The sequence below is a fragment of the Pelodiscus sinensis genome, chromosome 1, assembly GCF_049634645.1.
Source record: "Pelodiscus sinensis isolate JC-2024 chromosome 1, ASM4963464v1, whole genome shotgun sequence".
Classification (NCBI taxonomy): domain Eukaryota; kingdom Metazoa; phylum Chordata; order Testudines; family Trionychidae; genus Pelodiscus; species Pelodiscus sinensis.
Window position 1 is genome coordinate 179,838,017 of NC_134711.1, and position 23,739 is coordinate 179,861,755.

Here is a 23,739-nt window from a genome sequence, read left to right on the forward strand (position 1 = left end):
CTCTGAGACTTAAGGACATGTGTTAGTCCATTGTTTTGTTGGAATAATTAATGGTTAAACTTGAGTTACAGTGCCAGGAATAATGCAGTACAGATAAAGTCAATGTACTGAAGCATTCAGCACTGCAGGAAATATTTACATAAAATACATTACATATTTACATAAAATACATATCCAAAAAGCTGCACTAAAATAATGTTATTAAGGTTACAAAGTCAAGAGTGAAAAAGTTAGGAAATGTCAGAATTAAGGCTCCTCATAGAAAAAACAGTATGTGATCATGTAATTAAAGACTGTATGATAATTCAAAGACATGACATTATACATATAGCCTCAATTCCGGCATTTTCTCAATTCTGAGAGCTGACTTTGCAACCTTAAAACTCTTTAACATTTTTAAAACCCTAGAGCACTACATAAAATGAATAAAAATGCATAAACAAATTTTATTATGTGAAATTACTATAACTGGAATTATTAGGTAAATTTAATATACGGGATGTTACTGTTTCCCTTATAAATACAAAAACAACTGCCACTGTTTTACTGCGAAGGATATACTGATTGGACAGAAACTAATTATACCATTAAGATGAGTAATAATTCTGGGTTTTTTAGTGACAAAGAGATTTTTTTAACGGAGTGTTTTCTTTTAAATTAACTATTGTAATTGTGATGGTGGTAAAACTTCTGATCAACAAGTCGTAAATAGTTTTAATAGAATAAAAATCCATCTTTGGTGGCCAGCATTAATCATAACTGCTAAGCTGCTTGGGAAATAAGTGTACGAAAGTTTGACTGTTTTGGTATTCATGGGTAGAGTGTGATATACAGACAATAAGATATTGAAGCCAATATGCTTGATTTGAGCAAATGGTTATAGAAAGATGTAATTTGCAACCATGCCTCTAGACTTCAAGCGACTGCATCTAACCTAGCGAGAGACAGTATTAAACACATTTTGTGATTCCACAGGACCCTAACAAGCACAGGCCACCTGGAAAATGCACCATATCAGTGTTTCACCTGACTGCTTCAGCTCCAAGCCTTTCTGATTGATCCCCCATATTCTATATGACACTATCTTGGCTTCAGGCCATCAATGATTGCAGGGGGGTTGCAAAACTATGCCATTACTCTGGGCAGACTTTCCATTGGTAGGACTGGAGCCTAGGTTCATATCAGAATCTCAGATGGGATTTGGGGGCAATATTTTTCTCTGATTATTACCTACCCCACGTAGAGTTAGGAAACTTGTTTTAAACAGTTGGGAAGTGCAGGAAAACTTAAGAAAGGCATCTGTCTGGGATGTCTTATATGAATGAAATTAATGAATAGAAATCTGGCACCCAGTCTGACTTGTGCTTTTACAAGGTTTTACGAGCGGCACTTCTACTTTTGACTTAGACATGCCTACTCAGCAAACTTCATTTGTATCTATGGTTATAAAAACCCACCAATAATTCTGCTTGCACAAAAGGGTACATTTATTTCCATCCAAGATTATTACCTCTTTTTATTAAACGTTCCCATGACTTTTGTGCAACTGGAATTGTCTCCTCCACACACCCCACATTTGTCATACTGGAGCTTTGAACCGATGATGCCATCGCAACCAGTTCGAATGCACTTTCCCCGGACACATACAGAATTACTGTATGGCCTACATTCAGTTCCATCCGTCACCTGGGGAATTAAGTCTTTGTTAGTTAAATCTGCAAAGAAAAAAATTGCTTTTTTTGTATTTGATTGGCAAACATTGCTGTTTCTTTAGTTCAGTCATCCTACTGTGAGTTATCCAAAGCTGTATTATAAAGGGGCAGTTACTCATTGTGTTTTTAATAGTACCCACTGCATGTGTAAATTCTAGTTCTTTTCCACCTGTTTGGCATTTGGCGTGATGATTAACAGAATACAGTTCCTATTCTGGTATCCAGGTCTGCTGTATCTCAACTCTAAGGGCACTGAAGTAGCAGACACATGAACAAAGGGGCCATGGGCATCTGATGTATGGCTCTTTTGTTAACCCTAAGGCACTAAAGCAGAAGTTCTGTTTATAATGATGAATTTATTAACAGCAATACTTGGCATTTAGAGACTGTTTTTCATCAGACCATCTCAAAGTACTTTATAGATTTGAATCAATGAAGCCTCATAACGTCTAAAAGAAGAAAGGCACATAACTAAAGATATACAGGAATCACTTCACTCTTGATTCTACCATGTCTGAAATAATTAATTCTGACTATATATAGGTCACATAAGAGACCACTAGCTTTAAGTGAGCTTCTCCAGATTCCACATATCAGTGCAGCTTGGATCAAAATGTATATGTTTATAGACATACACAGCAATTTCTTTCAACCAAAAAGATCCCAAAGAGCACTGTTGACACTAAATATAGAAACCTTTTAACCTACTATTGATGTGGAACTAGGACTGCCTGCATTAGCAAACACAATTTCATGTGCATCCACATGTTTAGATGTGGAGAACTGTGTCTAATTTTAGAGGTCAATTCTGACCCTAAAATTCTGGCTAAAAGTTTTCTACTTAAACAAAAGGTGTTCTTCTCGGTACCGCTTAGATACAGAGCTTTTCAAAATACCCTTCAGAACCTAGAACAGAAATTGATACTGAAGGTACATTACCTTTTGAGAGAACACAACGTAGTAACCCGTCCCTTTGGCTCGGCAGGTGAGCTTGCATACATCTCCGGGAAGCACTCCAGCGTATTTAGGAACCCATTCAACAAACGTTTTGACACCCTTTGTGTCAGACTGATAGCCATTTCTCGCTTCACACTGTTCTTGTCGAAAGGCTTTAGCTGGAGAATTATCATTCATCTCATTAGTGTTTATTTTAGGATATACTGCAAGTGTCAGTATGTACAGCTACCTTCTTTGGTCATGTTTCATTCACACCATTCCTCCTCCTTGTCCTGGCACCTGTTAATGGCCTTTGCAAAATCCCCTGAATCTTTTATTTTGGCAATGTTCCCAGGACATTATAAGCATCTTAGTTACAAAATTCTGCTCATCCTGTTCGTTTCCCAAGAGTCGGGAGATTGTATATAGAATCCTCCTGTCAGGAGCCACCAGCCCTTTGCAGGGTTAATTACACTTTTAAATTTAATCTGGGTTACAGTGACTTTGTATCATTTGGAGCTAATGTTTCCACACTGCAATGCATTAGGGGGAAGCTATAATGGACATTTTATTTTCTCCTGTGGATTTAGTATTCACCATATAACAGGAGCAAAGGCTATAACGTTAAGCAACTTTGGCTGCTGCAGAACATACCATTTGCTGGGCAGGATGCGACATTGCAGGAGCGATAGATGGCCCTCTTTCCAGTGCAGTACCGTCCGCTGTTTCTAGGAGCTGGGTTGTTGCAGTGACGATAGGCAAACTGAACCCCTCCACCGCATGTACGGGAGCACTGTCCCCAAGGCCCCCAAGAGCCCCAGTTACCATGGTTTGAAGCCTAGAATACACGAAACAGCGGGATGTAAAAAGAGAGTCCAAATCTGAATGAAGATACATTTCAAAAGCACCATTGTTTCCAAAATGGCAGATGTTTTTCCTCTCATTTAAACTATGGCTCACTGTATATTAGGGCATGGGCTAACCCTGAGAAACTTTTCCCTTGCAGTCACATCCATGTACAGCCCTGGACCATCAAGTGTGGGGAGGGGACATGATGTCCAACGGAGGCAAGTCAAGGGCAGTATTTAGTCTAACTTTGCAGAACTGAATTCCACCCACTTCACTGTGAAAACACACTTCCATGTAAAGAAATCCTAATCCCATCTTCCATTCTTTTCTTTTATAACTGTTCTTCTAGGTTCACTTCACTAAGTTTAACTCCACCCAGGTAATACGTTGCTATTATTGAACACTGTGATCCCTGAATAGTTAAGTAGTGCAGCTATATGGCACTGCGTGTGGTAAGGAGATATTGTTCTTCTTCATGGAGTCATTGTGCTACATTATCAGTTATATAAATAGCTATGCGCTGCCAATCTAAGCAAAATTATGAGACTCCTATTTGTCTTTTAGATTGCAAAAGAAATGTGATATTCATGGTATCTATATCAAAATCACTTTTGTTTTCAAAGTGACACTTCCCATGCATGCCAGCTATCTCATAGAATGCCTGCCACATTTCTAATTAAACAAACTTCCTGAATTACATTACTATAATCTTCCCCAATTAAGAGACTGTCTTTAATTTATACAGAAAATAATTAGAAATACAGATTGAATTTCATTGCTGTTCTAAGATCAAGAGGCACAGGTAAAAACTGGCAAAACAGAGCTTGGCAAAATAAGTATGGTTATAGCAAATTCTCACCCAGTGAGCTAATGTGCTGAGAGGCTTTGGAATAAGACAGAGAACATTCAGAAAAGCTACATCTAAACAGCAGGGCTAAAGCTGAATTAAAATACACAACTTTAGCTACATTAATTGTGCAGCTGAAGTCAAAATAGCTTAATTCGGCTCTTGGCGCTGTCTCCACAGCAGGAAGTCGAAGGAAGAACACTCTTCCTTCAACTTCCCTTACATCTTGTGAAAAGAGGGCTACAGGAGCTGGAGTAAGAAGTCCTCCAGCTCGCTATTATTTCAAAATAATGGCTTGCTGTGTAGACGTGCTCTTTGTTATTTCAGAATAATGTCAGTTATTCCAAAATAATGCTGCTGTGTAGACGTACTCATACTGCCTGCGGCTAAGCCTGCCACTCTACTAACTTTGCTCAATTAAGAACAAAGCCTCTGTGCACAATGCAACACTTCCACTGTAACTGTACTTTTTACATGTATGCACTTTATACCCAGAGAATGGGTACATCATTTGAGGAAAATATAGTTATAAAGAGAATTAGGTTTGAATTATTCTAACATTTGTTTAACACTCTCACAGAGCTCTTTGAGATAGTGACCTCCTTTTCGGGTTTGTACTGTTTCTTGCACCAGCATTATATAAAGTGAACTTAGAGCAGTTCAAGATATGCACTGGACAATTGCACTAGAGAAACTCCACCATTGTGGACCATTGGGGCCCTGTCATTTCTTGTCCTTGCTCTGATGCCTCCTACTCTAGAAATCTGCTCCTGGCATCTGGGTCATGTTGAAGAGGAGCTCCATTACACTCAATTATACACAGACATGAAGTCCTCATGGAACCTTTCTTCGTACATTAGAGCGATGTATATTTAACTTAAGAGAGCTGGGAAGCCATGAATGGGACCTGACAGCCCCTCCATTTACTGAGTTCCATCTCACTGCAGAGTCAGGTCTATCTCTCCTACAAGGGCGGCCCGTGAGCCTAGGTGAGCTAGGCAGCTGCCTAGGGCGCCGCTCGCCCAGGCGCCCGATGATGATGTCATGGCCATTGACGGCTGTGCAGGCAGAGGCGCCGATTGTGCCGCCCCACCTAGGGCGCCAGCTGCTGCAGCCGGCCTCGGGCCGCTCCTGCTTTCTTATGTAAAAAGAGTTTTTCCTGCGGATGACAGAGCAACGTCATCACAACACTCTGCACCCTGCCTGCCTCCTCCATCCCTCCCCTTTCCCCAGTGCTCAGCTGCCACGTGGCGCCTGGGAAGGCTCAAGAGCAGCCTCCATCCCTAGAAGGGACCAACGTCGTGAGCCACGTGGCCCCTTTCCTGTCCCCATCCTAGTGCTTGGGGATGGGAGGGGGGGCAAAGCCAGGAGATGTGCAGCTTTTCCACTCTTCCCTCCCTAGTGCTCCAGTGTGTGTGTGGGGTTAGGGCGCGAAGCCGCAAGCCATGATGCCCCGGGAGCCACACAGTCACTACCCTCGCCCCTCTCTGGAGCTCCAGGGAGGGGGGCGGAAGCCACGAGTCTCTCCCCCCCGCAGCACCCTACACACATTCCTAGGTTGGGGGGAGAGTGGCAGCTGGGGAGGGGAGCGAGAAGGGGAAAGAAAGGGCTGGGCAGGTTCTCCCCAGTGGCCAGGGGGGTGGAGCCATGTGGCCTTCCCCTTCCCTTCTCCCGGATGCTTTTGGGGGGGGGGGTGAGAGCCCTGTGGCCTCCCCCTTCTTCCATACTTTGGAGGGGGAGAGAGCCCCATGTCCTCCTCCCTCCCTGGTGCTCTGGGGAGATGAGCGGGAGTCTCGCGGCCTCCCCGCTCTCCAGTACTCTGGGAGGGATGAAGAGCTGTGCTGCCTCCCTCCTCTCCACTGCTCCAGGGAGCGGGGCTGGAGCCATGCGGCTTCCTCTTTCCCCAGTGCTGGGGGAGGGATGGGAGCTTCACGGCCTCCCCACTCCCCGGTGCTCTGGGGGGAGGAGGGAGCGGGACAGGGTTTGGATATACGGACGTTAAATACTGGATATTTGAATAGTCAATTAACCTCATGAATTCTTATTGGTTAGCCAACTATTCTATAGGTCTCTGGGGGCGGGGCCAGTAGGGTTGCCAGGTGTCCAGTATTGACCCGGACAGTCTGGTATTTTTGCATCCTGTCTGGTAAAAAAAAATCAGAAAATACAAGACACCTGAAATGTCTGGTATTTTCTGGGGTTTTTTTCCCTGCCAGGAGGCAAAAAAACCAGACACCAGGCAACCCTACGATACACTCAGCAACTAGGCCCAGCCCTCGGCCCCCCTGCTTACTTGGTTTCGCAGGGAAGCTCCCTCTGGCTCGACTAAGAAAACAAGATGGGCCCTGGCAAAAAGCCTAACGACCTGAGCAAGGGGAAGCAATGCCTTCCCTGGGTCTTAGTGCTCATCCTCTCCTCTTCCTATCCCTATTTTGACTTTGCATGATCTTAAAAGGGCCATGCTGTTTTATTTTATTTATTTTTTGCTTAATAACTCTTGGGGTCCTTTTTTTTTTGCTCAACAACTTTGGTCTCCCCCCTCATCAGAATTTTTCCCTGGTGTTTTTATTTTGGGGCGGGGGGGTTGTTCGGTATTTTTAGTTAAACCGTCTGGGAACTCTAGGGGCCAGCAGCCAGTGAGCTCTGGCGTCACTCCTGAGGGGTCCTGCCACTCTATGCTGCTGTCTCTACATCAGAGGCAGCAGCGTGGGGTATGAGGTGGGAGCTGGTTCACAAGGAGAGCTAGTTTAAAAACCAGCTCCCCTCATGGACTGTTGCCCTGTGCTGCTGCCTCTGATAAAGAGGCAGCAGCGCGGGGTGGCAGCAACCCCTGTCTAGGGGGGTTCCTGTGTGAGCCGGAACTGAGATGGGCTGTCCGCCCACCTGACTCCTAATATCCTTTAAATACAAAGCCGCAGTGGGAGTAGGTCCTGAACCCATGGCAAGCCAGGACTGAGCCAGGCTGCTGGCCAGCCTGCTAAAAAATTTACTGGTAGGGGAAATAGGGAGGGGAAAGGAGGGAAATGCATGTAGTCTACAGCATTAATCTATAAGCTTTTGCTTATCGGTTAATTGACTATACTATTACATCCCTAGTTGTTGAGTGTAGCAAGCAGGGGGCACACACCCTTGTATTTTAAAATAATGTTCTGTTTTCCTAGGGTAAAGGCTCCATTATCTTGGGAAAGAAAACATGCTTTCTGATGTTCAGCAACATTTTTCCAAAGTGATCAGGAGAGAGTATCCAGCAACAATTTAACTGTATATGCAATAAATAAGAAGTCAGTTTTTACTCTCTAGACTATGGGAGTAACTCTGCCAGTGCTACTCTTTAATACCCTTCCCCCCACCATTAAAATCAGTACATTGCAGGATCAGGTCTTCTAAGATTTACCCATGGTTTGGCCCTTGGAGCAATAACATACCGAATAATATTTCTTCTTAGTTTTGTCAACACATTTTCCTTGGAGGCAGATCCTTCCTTTCCCACATGGTGTCCCCTCCACAGCAGGAAGCTTCTTGGTGAGACACACCATCTGTCCTTGGCGAACAACTGCACACCAAAGGCGGGAGCATACATCCATACCGGGACACACTGTGTACTCAGGTCCAAATGCCAGTTTGCACTGACGAATAGCATCATATGTTTGTCCTGGAAGCTCCTCAGGGCCCAAGATCTGCTTTCTTGGTTGGTCGAGTAAACAGTTCCCTGAAAGAACAATCCAATTTATTACTCATTTCCTTTGTTATCTGTTTTATAGGACCTTTAGCTTTCAAGCTAGACAAAGTGATAATGATTATGGATCTGATCCAAACTTTAATGAAACCAATGGAAATACTCCCTTTGAATTCTGTGGGCTTTGGATCAGGCACTGTTACCACAACTGGGTTCTCTATCTCCAGGGATTAAGTATCAAACTCTTGTTTGCCTATCTATTTATTCATCTTATGGTGAGGCCTTCCTCCCTTCCCTGTAAACATTTGAACACAGAGTTGCACTGAGGTAATTTGGGACTTGCATTGTGTTTTACTGTTAGTGGGTTCCACTCTATTTATCAATCTGTGATTTGAGACATGATCAAGAGACATATAAAATAAGCAAAGCTGTCGTTTGAATTTTGAGCCAGAACATTTGAAAAGGCAAAACTTCTAAAGGAAAGCCAGAAAAAGCCTGAAAAAATAGAATTGTAGCCAGTGTGGCCCTTTAAGAAAAAAATCCATCAATTTAAAGAAAAATATAAGTAGCACATCAAAGGTTACGTTGGTGGCAAATTTGCATTGGGCTTTTTATGTAAGGGATCACAGTTAGCCACTTCTGGACCCAGTTTGAACAGTTTCTATTAATCTTTACATAAAAAAAGAAAACAAATTGAAGTATAAGATAGACCACTGCTATTTGCAAATGCCAAAGATCTGCCTGACTCCCTCTCTCCTTAAAAATCAAAGCTACTTTCACATTTTTCAGGAATCCTGTTCTAACATTTTTTTTCACATCACTGACAAACTCACATGCTGACATGGGGAACTTGGTCTTCACTTTGAACTCTGTCATATAATGTGGTATGGCCATATTTTACTTATCCTCAGCCAAAATAACTTACCACAACCCATCTTGCTTTGCAACCAATGTTAGCACCACCCCTGCCTGATTTTGGGTAAAAAAAATGTATAATATAAACACTTCAGAATTACAGTAGCATATGAAATATGAGAATTTAAAGTCTGGCATCAAATTTCAAAACTTAGTTTAGGAGCTTTAAAAATGAAAAACATGTTTCATTTCCCTCAAGAAAACAAATGTTTGCTTTCCCTAAAGACCTCTTTTTCATGAAGACCACTAAGGCCTCTTGACAGCTAAATTCAGCCAAAAATCCTTTCAGCATCATCACTTATTTATTACTGAGAAGACCAATCTCATTAAATTTGTTGCTCCATTTGTCCTCTTGTGGCCTTGACTTGCCTAATATGCAGATCTTATCTTTAGTCTGGACTACACTGCCTTTTTAAAAATGAAAACAAGGTGTGCTTCTGCTAACAGATAGGCTGGTGTCCCAAGATAAGTCAGTAAAAAAATCCTTCAGTGCAGGGTATTTTGTAGCATTACATATTAAAGACATAGTGGAGAGTAAGGGTATGTCTACACTACCCCGCTAGTTCGAACTAGGGGGGTAATGTAGTCATACGGAGTTGCAAATGAAGCCCGGGATTTGAATTTCCCAGGCTTCATTTGCATAAAGCCGGCCGGCGCTATTTTTAAATGCCGGCTAGGTCGGACCCCGTGCCGCGCGGCTACACGCGGCATGGACTAGTTCCACGAGGCGTACTGCTAATTCGGATAGGAAGCCTAATCCGAACTAGGTAGTCCGTGCCGCATGTAGCCGTGCGGCACAGGGTCTGACCTAGCCGGCATTTAAAAATGGCGCCGGCAGGCTTTATGCAAATGAAGCCCGGGAAATTCAAATCCCAGGCTTCATTTGCAACTCCGTATGACTACATTACCCCCCCAGTTCGAACTAGGGGGGTAGTGTAGACATACCCTAAGACACACAGATGTTTTCTACAAGGGCAGGGCTGAGGTTTCTAACTGGAAAACAACAGCTGGCAGCAGTTTCTCTCAAAAAAAGTTTCGTAAAAATAATAACAAACACCCGAGCAATATCTGCCCTCTGCCACACCGTTCATGTGCTTCCTGTGATAGAGGATGCTACTATCACTTTGGGATACTGACAAGCAAAGGCTAGCTTGTTAGACTTAGCTGTATTCATTACTATTAGATATACATAGTGCTTATCAAACTCTAATGACAGAAATTATACAATATTTTAAATCATATGGCAAAATAAAACAAAGCTACCATAGTAGTAACAAACACTCCTTAGACCCCAATGGCTTCAATACACATGAATTATTCATTGAATGTTAACACATTAACTGACATTATTGAAAAGGCTAATCTAGACAGGACACAATCATTTCCATTAGCCTTTGGATTAACAATGACCAGGTACAATGATTGTGTCCTATACACTAGACTTTTCAGTTGTGTTAGTTATCACATTATAAAACCCAATTGTTAATTCAAGAAAGAGATTTTTTCATATGACCCCTCATGCCCATCAAGCTCAGGCTTTTTTAACTGGGTGGGAAGTGATTTCCAGAGAATGTCACTGCAAATACCCTTTTACCATCCCTTAAACAAGTCTAGGGACTATAAATTTGGACCTTCCAGCTGATCTCAGCTGAGAGGTTAAACATGAGATGCAGGAAGTCTTGAAGGCCTTGTCTACCCAGACATTTTCTCATTTTCTTTACATTTCCACTGTTGTTCTCTCTCTCTATATATATCTCTGAGCTGCTACAATGTGTTCTGCAAGGAGACTTTTCTGCAGCTCTGCACCCATTATGTCTGAATGAATGGGTAGAGACTTTTGCTCTGCCTGACAGCATTTTGGAGTCAGTCTTTCCACCTATCTATGCTGGGGCTCTTGTGCATTTCAAAGCAGAAGCGCCCACGTGGAGCCCGGGGTCAATGTGATAGAGGCAGCAAGGGGGAGGGCGGGAGGGAAGCAAGTAGCTGACTAGTGTGTCAACTATCCGATAAGCTTTTGCTTATCGGATAGTTGACTAGTCAATTAGTCGCTTACATCCCTAGCTGGCACAAACTTTTGCAAAGCCCTGAAAATTCAGTGCACGTAGGCTCTGTTTATATACCCTAGCCTTCAAAAATGGCTTCATGATCCAATAGTGTCCAGTGCCTTAAGTGAAATCATTTGTACATTGTATGCTATCAGCTGTTGAGCAGTGATTTCAGTGAACCTGTAGCGTAAGTTATTCTTTTACATTTACAGTACTGCAGAAAATCAGCCTAACCTACGCAACTCCAGCTACATGAATAACAAAGTTCGAATCAACATAAATTAGGTTGCATTACCACAGACTCTACACTGCAACAGGTCAATGGGAGAAATTCTCCTGTCTACTTCCCTTACTCTTCTCATCTGGTGTAGAATAGTGGGGTTGATTGCAGAATGATTTGTGGACGATTTGGCAGGTCTTAAGTAGATGTGCTAAATCGACCGCCAGTGGATTGATCTAAGAATGTCAATTAAAGCTGTAGTATAGACATAGGCTAAAAGATTCCCATTCCTGGTACACTGAATGCATTGCAACAATGTTATTCAGGGAAATATAGCGGTTTAGATTGTATGGTAAGATTGCTTTTTTGGGAGTGACATTTGATTTCATAGGTTATGTTTATCTTTTGTCAATATAAATCTTTGATTTAAAAATAGATGAACGATCCCTCCCACAGGGGAAATAGAAGAATGAAATGGAACTCTATTAGAAAAAATGTCTTTGTTTAGAAAATATGTCTCAAACAATCAGACTGCCCGAGCTTCCACAGGGACTCCATTAGGATTTTGAAGTAAATGGAGCAATGCCAGGCATAAAAGCAGCTCACAGGTCAGACTGTGGATTTCTGTGGGACTCTTCGTGTTAGGAACTAAGTGCTCACTAGAGTAAGGACAATAAACCTGATGCAACCATATTAAGTGAAAGCCAAATTCTGAGAGCCGTCCTCATTTTGTTTAGTACATTACCATTATGGGAGAAGGGGCACCAAAATCTTCAGAATGTGTTGTGTGGTAAGGTACTACACATTCTCAGTAAGGGGATTGGAACATGGCTTGAATGATTTGGGGCCCACGGAAGTAAACAGCATAAGATCCTTGTCCTGATTGTCACAACTCCAGAGCTGAGATGGTGACTCCAGCCCCGAGGTAGGGAGCATTAAACGCTTCTCAATGTAAGCAAGCAGGCAGCAAGGAGTGCACAAGGAGCCTTGTCTTTTCACTCAGCCTGCTTGTCCCTCACAGTATGGGTTCACAGTATAGGGAGATGAAGGGATGAAAAGGAATAAAGTAACTTCCTTCCCAGATAAAGGTGAGGGGAAAGGGGATAAACTGTGGTTTTGAATCACAGTTCATTCTTTTGTCAGCTCCAGGTGTGACACAGCTACATGATACAGATCTGCTCTTGCACATGTGGAAACTAACCTGTTAAAATTAAATCAATGCCAAAGCGATACGTACCATAACACAGGACTGCCCTAGATTAATGGCGCTCATAAAATTAGGAGAGGGAAAAAATGAAGCAATTTTCCAGATACAAGAATAGGATTAAGCATTTTGGACAGCCCTGAAATTAGCCAATAAAATATTTACTTTATTTCCTTTAAAAAAAAACCTCTGTACATTTTGCAGGCATGCGGTACCTTTCATCCATAAGTATTGCAGTTACCATAACAACTATATCCATTCACTCAATTACATAATTTTTATCTCAACATTTTGGAATTTGCATGGCTTCTTTAAGAATTGCAGCTGCTTTGTAAGCACAATGAACAATTTAAAATACATTTAGGATTATTGATGATACTTAAAAAAATCCTCTTTTTATTAAGTCTAAGTTACAATAAAATGTTAACATACCACATCGTATATTACTTATTCTGGACCAGTTTAATAATTAAAGACATTGACTTAAGAGTTGCTAGAGGAGGAGCCCTTCTCCTCTGAGTATGCCACACATTTCTAAATAAGTACCTTGTTTTGGTAATAAATAGAAAATGAGTTTTGTCTTCTAAAGTACTCTGTAGTAGACTGTAAGATCCCTGGAGCAAAAGTTGGTTTTTTATTTCGAGTGTAAATAGTGCCTAGCACAAAGCAGTCCTAATTCCTGGCTGGCCCTTATAGGTAGTAACATGACATAAATAAAAGAAATGAGTAAGTAGTACGAATAAAGCTTCAAAGTACTGTATAGCATCTTCACTTTTTTTAGTCAAGTATCTTATAACCTTTCATCCCCATTTTAATTACTTGATAATCCATGGTGTTCATGCATGTTTAAGGTAAAATGCTCACAGAACTCTCCCTTCTTCATCACTTGGAAGCAAAACAGTAACACCGTGGTTGTTAGCTAAACTTCACCAATGTTCCCAGTGAAAAAGTCACAGACCATAATTCACCTACATTCTATTCAATGCTTATCTGTGTTATCATGCAGGCTACTCAAAGGGTGAGTTTCTGCCATGTTAGGGTTTGTCTGCAGTGCAACCTGGGTATAAATCTATCTTGCACCAGCTTGCTGTGTACTAATTGTTCATGTGGACACCACGCATTAAACATTCCACAGTGTGCTTTGATCTACACCACTTTGAAACAGGAGTTGATTTGCAGCCCAGCCTGCCACATGCTAACTGTTCATATGAACAAGCTCCTAGGCATGCTGCATACTACCTAGCACTTGCAAGTCGCTGGATGGTGCTGCTCAATAGGAGTAAGGATGACATAATCTGTTCCTGACATAACATAAGAGTAAGTTTTTGGTAAACATTGCTGTGCTATATAAAAAGAGTGTGCAAACACAATAGGTATAATAATACATACCATGACCATCATCCAAAAATTCAGTTATGGTTGCTGACGTGCATTTGGACCAAGGTTTGGAAGCATCAATGCTAGTCAGGATGGAGGACATTAAGCGCTTATCTTCCATGGAACCGAAGTTCTCCTCACAGAATTTAGAGTCGTCATGGGAAAGCCCAAGCAGGTGCCCTGTGGGAATGAAATTAGGAAATGTAATTATATTATTTCCTGGTGGATAGGATTTTAGCAGCTGATGTATATATTCAGAGAGGGATGCCTCAGTTCATACCCTTCATTTTCAAATCTAAAATGACAACATGAAGATGACTTTTAAACGTCCCATGGGTTAGATTCTCAGCTCGAAGACAATAGAGTTCTGCTAATTTACATCAGCTGAGACATAAATGGAGCAACACTGTTTTGTGTCAGATGAGGATGTGGTCCTTAGAGTTTCCAGGATCAGGGTCAAAAGGCATAATAAGGGGAGAAACAGTGATCTCTACAAATACATTGACATTCTGTGACTGACTGATCAGGAGAGTGCCCAAGATGAATACCTCTGAGAGTGCTCAAATACCAGATTTACTCAGCCGCTAAACTCAGCAACAACATCTACTTCTCTCAGTCCTGTGAAGCAATGTGCTCACTCTCTTCATTCAAAGACATGCTCTATATCAAGAAAAGATAAACCCTACATACTACAGCATAAATGTTCAGCAGAGTTTAGCTATACAACTTTCTTTAAATGTAATCAGTCTCATATAGTTAAAACCTTTACATCACAATGAAAATTGTTCCCCATTACTATCTGCTGTAGCATTGTGCTATTATGTGGTAATTCAATGTAAATAATACTATACAAAAGTATGCTTTAATTCATTCACTACTGTAACAATATATTAATCAAATATATGAAATTAATGTCTAATTATAGACTTGTGATAGCTGTTGGAAAATAGTCATTGTTTTTTTCTCTGTAATATTAATATTTTCCTTTGGGAATATTTAATATGTGTGAGCCATATTCTTCTATCCTCTCTTCGCAGTAAGGCTGTACTTGTGTTTTAGGATTGGCAATTCTGGCCCCATGTTACTACATAAATACCCCATGCAAACACCAGTTTAAAAGAGCTGACAATTTTTTTGTTTAAGGCAATATCAGTGCTGTATAAAACTTATTAGCAATATTATCTTAATATTATATATATCTCTTAGAAAGAGTGATGTTTAATCAATATGCCATTGGTAACCTATATAACACATTCTGTAATGTTATAGACTGCTAAGTTAGTTGCTGATACCCTAAGCGAACAATGAAGGCTCTATGATGTTTTGCTTGTGACTTTGCCAAAAAGCACTGCAAGTCCTTACTCAAACAATGAGCTTCTTCAAGAAAACTGAAGATAGTGCTTCTTTTTGCTGTCTCATCATATGATATTATCTGTTCCCAGTACTTGTATCATATTAATTAAATGAGTGTCAGGCACCAGACTGTATTCAACGTCTGAAAAGAACTCTGGGTGCAATACAACTGACATAATAATAAAATCTGACTCACGCAAGCCTCTTAGCCACTGTAACTAGAACTGTTTTATGCTGACTTGTTAAATTACCGTCTTGTAACAAATTTACACTATTAATTCTGATAACTCTGCTGACATGTTGCAGGGGTGTTGGTCAGTTTTTAAAGAGAACTACTGGCTATTATTGTGGCTAAGTTAAAAGAAATTGTTGATGCATATATATATTTTCAATCAAAATAATAGAAATATTAGCACAAAAATAAGTAAAAAGAGCCCAACAGTTATGAGAATGCCATACTGATGAGGTCATAATGTATGGCAGCTTCCCTTATAGACTACTTGTGCAGTTGATAAAAATTCTAGCAACTATATAAGCAAATTACCCATTTCTTAACATCCCTAGTACTAAGGTTACATTAATTACTTTCAGAATTTGCCCTATTTGTTTGTGAAATAAAGCATTCAAATCCCATTAACTACAAGAGAAGCTGCACTTCTAAGTCTTTGGGAATTTCTAAGTCCATTTGCCCTTAAGGGACTATAAATATTCTTATGATTGCTCCAGAAAGTAGGGATACATAAGATTGCATGGCACACGCTATACATTAAGTATCTGGATATGGATAACTATGGAGTGTGAATCAGCAAGTAGAAAATGGGAAGACTCACTGAAGTTAATATTAAGCATCAGTGAGGTTAAATTAAAAATATGTTTATATTGTTATATTTTCCCCAGTATGTTACAGGGTAACAGCAGGAGCACCACAATGCTGGCCCTATAAATATATGCCATCTGCTCTTGTCATCCAATCACTGCCTAACAAAATTAATGGTGACTTAAATCACCCAATGGACTACTAAACTTTTCACATTTGCAAGTGCTATAGTGAATCAATGTCCCACGTTGTCCACTGGAACTATTCAAGATTTATACCCATATAGACGAGATCAAAGTCTGATTCTAAACAGATAATATCATCGAAGCAACTAACAACAGAATCTGGCCTCTTGTTTTAGGAGCAATATAGCTTCTTGGTTTTTTTCATTTAAGACTATAACTCAGTACCACAACTCATGAATGATACTGTTGCTTGGGAAACAAATCATTCTCTTCAGATTAAATCATACTGGGTTTCTTATCTCAAAGTAAAAGTCTTAGATGATTTTGAAGCTTGTTTGTATTGCTACAATTCTATCAACTAAAGCAAATTTAGAGATGGAAGAATCAGTTTCTGACGTGTTTAAAAAGTGAGAAATGAATTCTGTCAGAAAACAATTTTAGTAGCTTACTGATTTCTGAGGTATTTAAATTGTAATTTCAATTTTATTAGGTAAGACAGACAAAGAGTGGGGGAAAGTTAGTATTACTATCCCTCTTATACAGGACGGGATCAGGCATTACTGTTGCCTCTTCCCATGTGCACCTTCTTTTCTATCCATCCATACACCTATTCAGCATCCCTTCTGTAAAATCAATCTCTCTCTCTCTTTCTCTCTCTCTCTCTCCCTCACATACACACACACACACTGACATGATAAGAATAATAGGGTGGCAAAATCAAGCACTCAGACACTAGGGAATGCCTGAATTAGGTTGCACAAGCAATTTTAATTTCAGACCCCTGTGATTCTGCATTGTCAAAGTCTTTAATTACATGCTCACATACAATTTCTTCCACAAGACTCCTGTCTAATTCAGGGCCCAAACCGAACAAGTGCTAAATCAGTTTGATGTGGTGAAGGAAGCTGTTATTTGTAGGACCGTTCTTCATTTGTTGAGAAAGTTAGAAGATGTCTGGGTAATGAGGTAAGGGACTGTGGGAACAGAAAAGATGAGTAAGACAGTCAAATGATGCCCTGGGATCTGGATTCTACCTTTGTCTCTGCAACAGAGTTTCTATGAGATGCAGGGCAAGTCAACTAAACCATTTCTTTACAGTGGTCCACTAATTGTGTGTTGTCCATTTTCTTGGCACTTAATATGGGACTCTCTGACCTGAATTTCAGAACTGCTGAGAACTCACAGTTGAAAAAGAGCAAATGTTGTACTCTGCAAAATGCTAGGAATGCATAAAAATCATGTCATAGGTGTCTCAAATAGTGACCCCCATTCAGAAAATCTCTTGACTTTTCTCTTATTGCCTCAGTTCCCCATATGTAAAAATGGCAATAACTATCCTCATCACACTGAGCTGATAGGAAAATAGCATGAATATGACTGAATTAAGAACCAGTATTTGCAAAATATTAGCTTTTTTCCATCAGCCCCACCAAAGACTTGAATGTGACTACTAGAGCCGGTTGAAAATCAGGTGCATGTTTGTGAAAAATTCCTCTTTTTTTTATCCTTAGCTCCAAATTTTGAAACTTTTGGATCAGCTCTACAGCAGGTCAAAAACGAAGATGTATCTATACTGGAAATGTGCACAAAACATCATTCTTTTTTTTTTTTAAATCCCATCAAAAGTCAGAAAAATGTCAACCAGCTTCAGTCTCCAGACACTGCTTCTTAACACAGAGCTGGAGGCAACACAAAGTATTCTACATCTAAATGCTGTTAAATCCAGCGAATGTAGAAAGTAGACTCCTCCCTGTTGCCTGAAGAGCACCCCCCTCTTCCTCACACACATGGCCAAGAGCACATTCACATTCTCACACAAATGTATAGACACTAGGATAGCATACTATGGATGGGGAAGAATGGCTCTGGTGGTTACTGCTAGGACATTTCCTATTAGAAGTGTCAAATGGACATAGTGAAGTCACAAGAACTGTCTCCATTTTTGAAGTATAAGCAGGCAAAACCCCACCAAAATCTACAGGTAAAAAACAGACTCTTGGAAAACTATTCTTTTAACAAGTGTTGTTATAAACGGTGCCAACTGCAGCATGATACTATTTTGTACTACTATGAACATTAAGTCAGAAAAGAAGAAGAATACTAAAAAAAAGGCTCCCAACAGCTGTGTGTTATTGACTGACTGAGATTGGATTAGTAGATCATCTTATGTATTTTACTTAATGAAACATCTTACTGGTGTTGACAGTTCCCACTGAGTGTAAATGACATAATATCATTTTCCCAGAAGGATGGTTTTAGTTATGTTATGCCTCAGGAATGCTGAAGAAACAGAGAGTAGCTGATGCAAGGTTCCCTCTGGTGCACACTAGTCTTCTTACAAATTAAACTTCTATTAAAAACAAAAAAAAAAAACCAAAACACCAAAAACAAAAGAGAATCTAAATATACTCACAGCCAGTTCTACAGGGGGTTTGGAATGGGTCCCATATGAAGAGAGATTAAAAAGACTTGGACTTTTCAGCTTAGAAATGAGAAGACTAAAAAAGGATATGACAGATCTATAAAATCAAGACTGGTGTGGAAAAAGTGAACAAGGAAAAGTTATTTATTTATTTATCCCCACAATATAAGAACGAGGGGTCACCAAATGAAATTAATAGGCAGCAGGTTTAAAACAAATAAAAGGAAGTTTTTCTTCACTCAGCACACAGTAAACCTGTGGAACTCCTTGCCAGAGGATGTAGTGAAGGCTCGGACTTTAACAGGGTTCAAAAAAGAGCTAGATTGATTCATTGAGGTTAGGTCCATCAATGGCTATTAGCCAGGATGGGTAGGAATGGTGTCCCTAGCTGCTGTTTGTCTGCAAATGGGTGACAAGAGAGGGATCACATGAGCATTATCTATTGTGTTCTGTCCCTCGGGGGCATCTCATATTGGCCATTGTCAGCAGACAGGATACTGGGCTAGATGGACCATTAGTCTGACCTAGTATGGCCGTTTTTATGTTCTCATTAATCCTACTGTTTTGGGGACTACTTGGCTACGTCTACACTGGCCCCTTTTCCGAAAGGGGCATGTTAATTTCACAGGTCGTAATAGGGAAATCCGCGGGGGATATTTAAATATCCCCCGCGGCATTTAAATAAAAATGTCCGCCGCTTTTTTCTGGCTTTTAGAAAAGCCGGAAAAGAGCGTCTACACTGGCCCCGATCCTCCGGAAAAAAGCCCTTTTCCGGAGGATCTCTTATTCCTACTTTGAAGTAGGAATAAGTAGGAATAAGAGATCCTTCAAAGTAGGAATAAGAGATCCTCCGGAAAAGGGCTTTTTTCCGGAGGATCGGGGCCAGTGTAGACGCTCTTTTCCGGCTTTTCAAAAAGCCGGAAAAAAGCGGCGGACATTTTTATTTAAATGCCGCGGGGGATATTTAAATATCCCCCGCGGATTTTCCTATTACGACCTGTGAAATTAACATGCCCCTTTCGGAAAAGGGGCCAGTGTAGACGAGCCCCTTATGTTTCAAATGATCAAAAAGCAACATTATAAGAGCATAAAGACTCTGTCTTAAGAAATGCTGAATGCCCTTTCTCAAGCTGCTCAGTACCCTCAAATCCTACTGACACCAGTAGGAGAAGACAGAACTCAGCACCACGAAGCAACACATCTGAGGATTGAGATCTATGTTCTCAGCTGGATACACAGAATTTTGCAGAAAAATGAGAATACTCCTGAGGGACTCTCACAAAGCTGTCAAAGCCCAAATTGTGTCTGAAAACCACTGCACAATAGGCCTGATTCTCACGTATACGAAAATTCCTTTACTGTTCTCTGGTAGAACAAAGGGGTGCAGAGATTCTCTCTGGACAGCATAGAGCTCACATAAAGGGCTTTATGATAGCCTTGCTCACAGCATCTGGTACAAAGGGTGGATTGGGGGCACATATGGGGTGTGTTGGGAGCTTTGATGACCAGAAGATTCTGGATAGTCTCTTCTTCCTAGGGACTGTGAAAGCAGAATAGAAGTTTGTGCGCACTGTGTTTTCTCTAACTTATCCTAGTAGTCAGATACTTCCTAGGTGGGCCTCTGTACATAGAGAGTGCCAAGGTAGTTTAACACCACCTTTACTCTATATCCCTGTTCCAAGCACAAGTACAGAGTAAATGAGAATCAGACCCAACATATAGCTTGTACATGACAACATAAAAATGCATTAAAGATCCAAAATGGTGTTTGGGGAGTAAAATATGTTTATAGTTATGCATTATAGTTTAGTCCCTAGATTAAACAGCATACTAAAGAATAGTCCCTAAACTAAATTTGACCATTGGACATATGCAATGACATAACATGCTAAAAATGTTATAAACATTGTAATTTGTTTACTTAGGAAAGCTCAGCTCAGAGGAAGAAATTGTTTTCAGTGAGGTCATGCCTTTCACCTAATTTTCCAGCTGGGATGAATGAACTACAAGGTCAAGAGACTTGCCCAAGGTTACAAAGTGAGTCAGTAGCTCACATGGGATTAAAGTCCATTGCTCTCCTGACTCAGTTTTTTTCTTTAATTGACAGTATATATATTTCGGATAATCACTTTTTTTTACTTCCATGTACAAACTTGTTTCGAATTTAAATTCTTTTTTTACATTGTTTTTCTAACTGTGAAAAACAATTTGCCTTCATAGGAGACATCCTGCTATCATTCAGAAGGAGAGATCACTTTGAAGTCAATGGTAGCTTTACATAAAACTGACAGCCCTCTGGCATAGTGATTTACAATGTTCTGTTTTATAAGGTGTTTTGTATTGCAAAAGCACAACAACATTCATGCTGAGAGTTTAAAAATGTGCTTCCCACTCTACTTTCTTTTAAATCTTCATTCTCTCTCACTGGTAGTCTTTAAATCTACCTTTCAATTTAAATCATCAGCCCAGAAGCAGTTTTAAAATATCATATCTAATAAAGCTGTGGATCACTGACCAGAATCTTAATGACTGTATTAAAGTGCTATGCAATAGCATACAAAAAACAGAAATCAACACACGACCAAAAGGTCTTACAGACCTCACATAGGGTGTGTCTAGACTACATGCCTCCTTCGACGGAGGCATGTAGATTAGCCAGATCGGAAGAGGGAAATGAAGCCGCGATTAAAATAATCGCGGCTTCATTTAAATTTAAATGGCTGCCCCGATCTGCCGATCAGCTGTTTGTCGGCAGATCGGGGGAGTCTGGACGCGATGCCCCGACAAAGAAGCCTTTCTTCATCGACACAGGTAAGCCTGGGCTTACCTGTGTCGATGAAGAAAGGCTTCTTTGTCGGGGCATCGCGTCCAGACTCCCCCGATCTGCCGACAAACAGCTGATCGGCAGATCGGGGCAGCCATTTAAATTTAAATGAAGCCGCGATTATTTTAATCGCGGCTTCATTTCCCTCTTCCGATCTGGCTAATCTACATGCCTCCGTCGAAGGAGGCATGTAGTCTAGACACACCCATAGATAGAATTCCCACCAGGCATTTATCAGAACAGGCTTCAACAGGAGTTCACATATACTTCAATCCAGGATCAACATCAGGTTCTGCTGGTATAGATCTTGATGGATCACAGGTTCAAGAGAGGGAATCGGCTGCCATCTCACCTTTGCTGGGGAGGGGGCTGTAGAAAAGCAGCTCATCCCAAAAAATGTTTAACATTGCCTGGGAAGAAGGCAGGAGATGTACTGATTCAGCACATTCTCTTAGCAGCTTCCATCAGCAGGATTCCTGTTCCTTAAATCTGTTTCCCCCAGCCCAAATTCTGAGGAACACCACAAGAATCCCCATATAGGAAACAAGGAGATCAGATACTGCAGGAATGTATAAATTACATCTCTCTGTGCCAGGGTTATTGGTTCTCCAACTGCAACATGAAGACTACAGACTCTGGATCAGAGTGTTTATCTTCATTTGCAGCACTACCAGAAAAATAAATACATATAAATATGTAAACCCTTGCTCTCTTTTACAACATGAAAGGCCATAAGGTGAAGCACACCTGCCCTACATTCCCTTTTACTGATACTAATGATTATGTTGAAACATCAGGCAACCCCTGGTTTCATTCCCACTTCCCTTCAGATGGCTGGAACACTGATATTTGACTCTGTGGCTTTAACTTATGTTTCAAGATCCACTACAGCTTTTTAAAACACAACCTTGTATAATCTAATCATGTATAGGGGTACAGCCATACCTAGATCAGCACAACTCCAGAAAACCTCTAACCACAGCAGCAGAACTCAGCTGTGATGTTGTTGTGTCTGAGCTACTTCCTAAGTCCCTGGCTGAACATTTTGCTCTGATTTTACATCCTCTCACTCCTTCACAATCACTTCACAGTCTTCAAATAAAGCAAGGATCCCAAATCCACTTCACAGACTTAAAAATGAGCATTAGCGAAAGAAAAGCTTTTAATGTTCAGCAACAGAGGTTTCAGGCATTGTAAATCAACTCAGCCCCCTTCAGCCATCTCACCTTCCACTCCCACCCAGAGACACGTACAAACTGGCCCAGTTTCAGTAAAAGAGTTATTTTTAAGCAGCATGTGTGCAGCAGGTGGAACAATCCTCGTCATTACGAGCTAATAAAATATTTCTAGGTGAGCCAAGAATTTTTAGTAAAACTTTAAATGGGCATTAACTAGAAACCTCTTGTACAGCTCCAGTGTGTTTTGATACAGCAGCTGAAGTCTCTGCCCTATTTCTTACCTTTCACCAGGGCTTAGGGCTGAGTACTCTTCTTGTTTATGAGGGCTTAACTCAGATGCTTTGGTAGCATCAAAAGTTTAAATGTAAGCTTGAAAAAAAATACAAAAATATTGCATTAAGTAATTCTTCCCACGGATACCATCAGAGAACATTTGGATGATTTGTAGTCTTTTGGTTTTAGAAAGAAACTCAGCCTAATTATAGTCACCTGGATGTTTGCCCATATGTTACCTTTCATGTGGGAAAAATAAGATGAAAGTTAGACATCCTTCACCATTGTTTCTTGTGCCTATAAGATTCTATGACCTTGGCAATGAATCCCCATGGGATGGAAGGACTACAAAAGATTTGCTCCTAGGCTTTTTCTCATCTGTTTTATCTTGACAGCCTTAACCTCAAAGGGCTACATGTTCATCAGTGAAAAACAAAAAGTTACTGTGAATTTAATCACATTTCATGCATATACAAAATATGTATATCCACAAATGTTAAAACACTTATACATGTTGAATGTCTCTAGTCTGGCACCCTCGGACCCTGACTGGCGACGAACCAGAGAATTTGCCGAACCATTGGAGGCCAATATTGCCAACACTTCCACTGCTTACTGTGCTGTTAGAGGACATTTAGGTGTAAATCTGAGCTGAATAACAGCACAGAACACTGAGAATCAGGACTGGTGGCTGTTAACAAACTTTATGGGTTCAGGGGAAACTTGGCCACACCCATGATAAGTAGACATCTGGCTAACTAAAATCATGCCAGATCATGGATATTGCTGGACCAGAGAGGTTCAACCTGTGTAAGATAATGTCAACCTTTCTCTGCTTACTTACGTATTTGTCGTATAGTATAATTTATCTGTAAGCAAAAGTAATGCTTGAATATCAAGCAGAAC

The 23,739-nt window shown here is 40.7% G+C and overlaps 1 protein-coding gene across 2 annotated transcripts in view; it reads right to left on the reverse strand.

The window, feature by feature from the left end:
• ADAMTS5 (ADAM metallopeptidase with thrombospondin type 1 motif 5) overlaps window positions 1–23,739 on the reverse strand; it is a 60,141-nt gene that overhangs the window by 12,869 nt on the left and 23,533 nt on the right. For both annotated transcript variants that reach the window (XM_006128832.3, XM_075910300.1), the window contains exons 3-7: window positions 13,794–13,961; window positions 7,770–8,053; window positions 3,303–3,486; window positions 2,652–2,827; window positions 1,511–1,686 (exon numbers count right to left, since the gene is read on the reverse strand). In XM_006128832.3, the coding sequence (XP_006128894.1) occupies window positions 1,511–1,686; window positions 2,652–2,827; window positions 3,303–3,486; window positions 7,770–8,053; window positions 13,794–13,961 (988 nt within the window). The remainder of the gene's footprint in view (window positions 1–1,510; window positions 1,687–2,651; window positions 2,828–3,302; window positions 3,487–7,769; window positions 8,054–13,793; window positions 13,962–23,739) is intronic.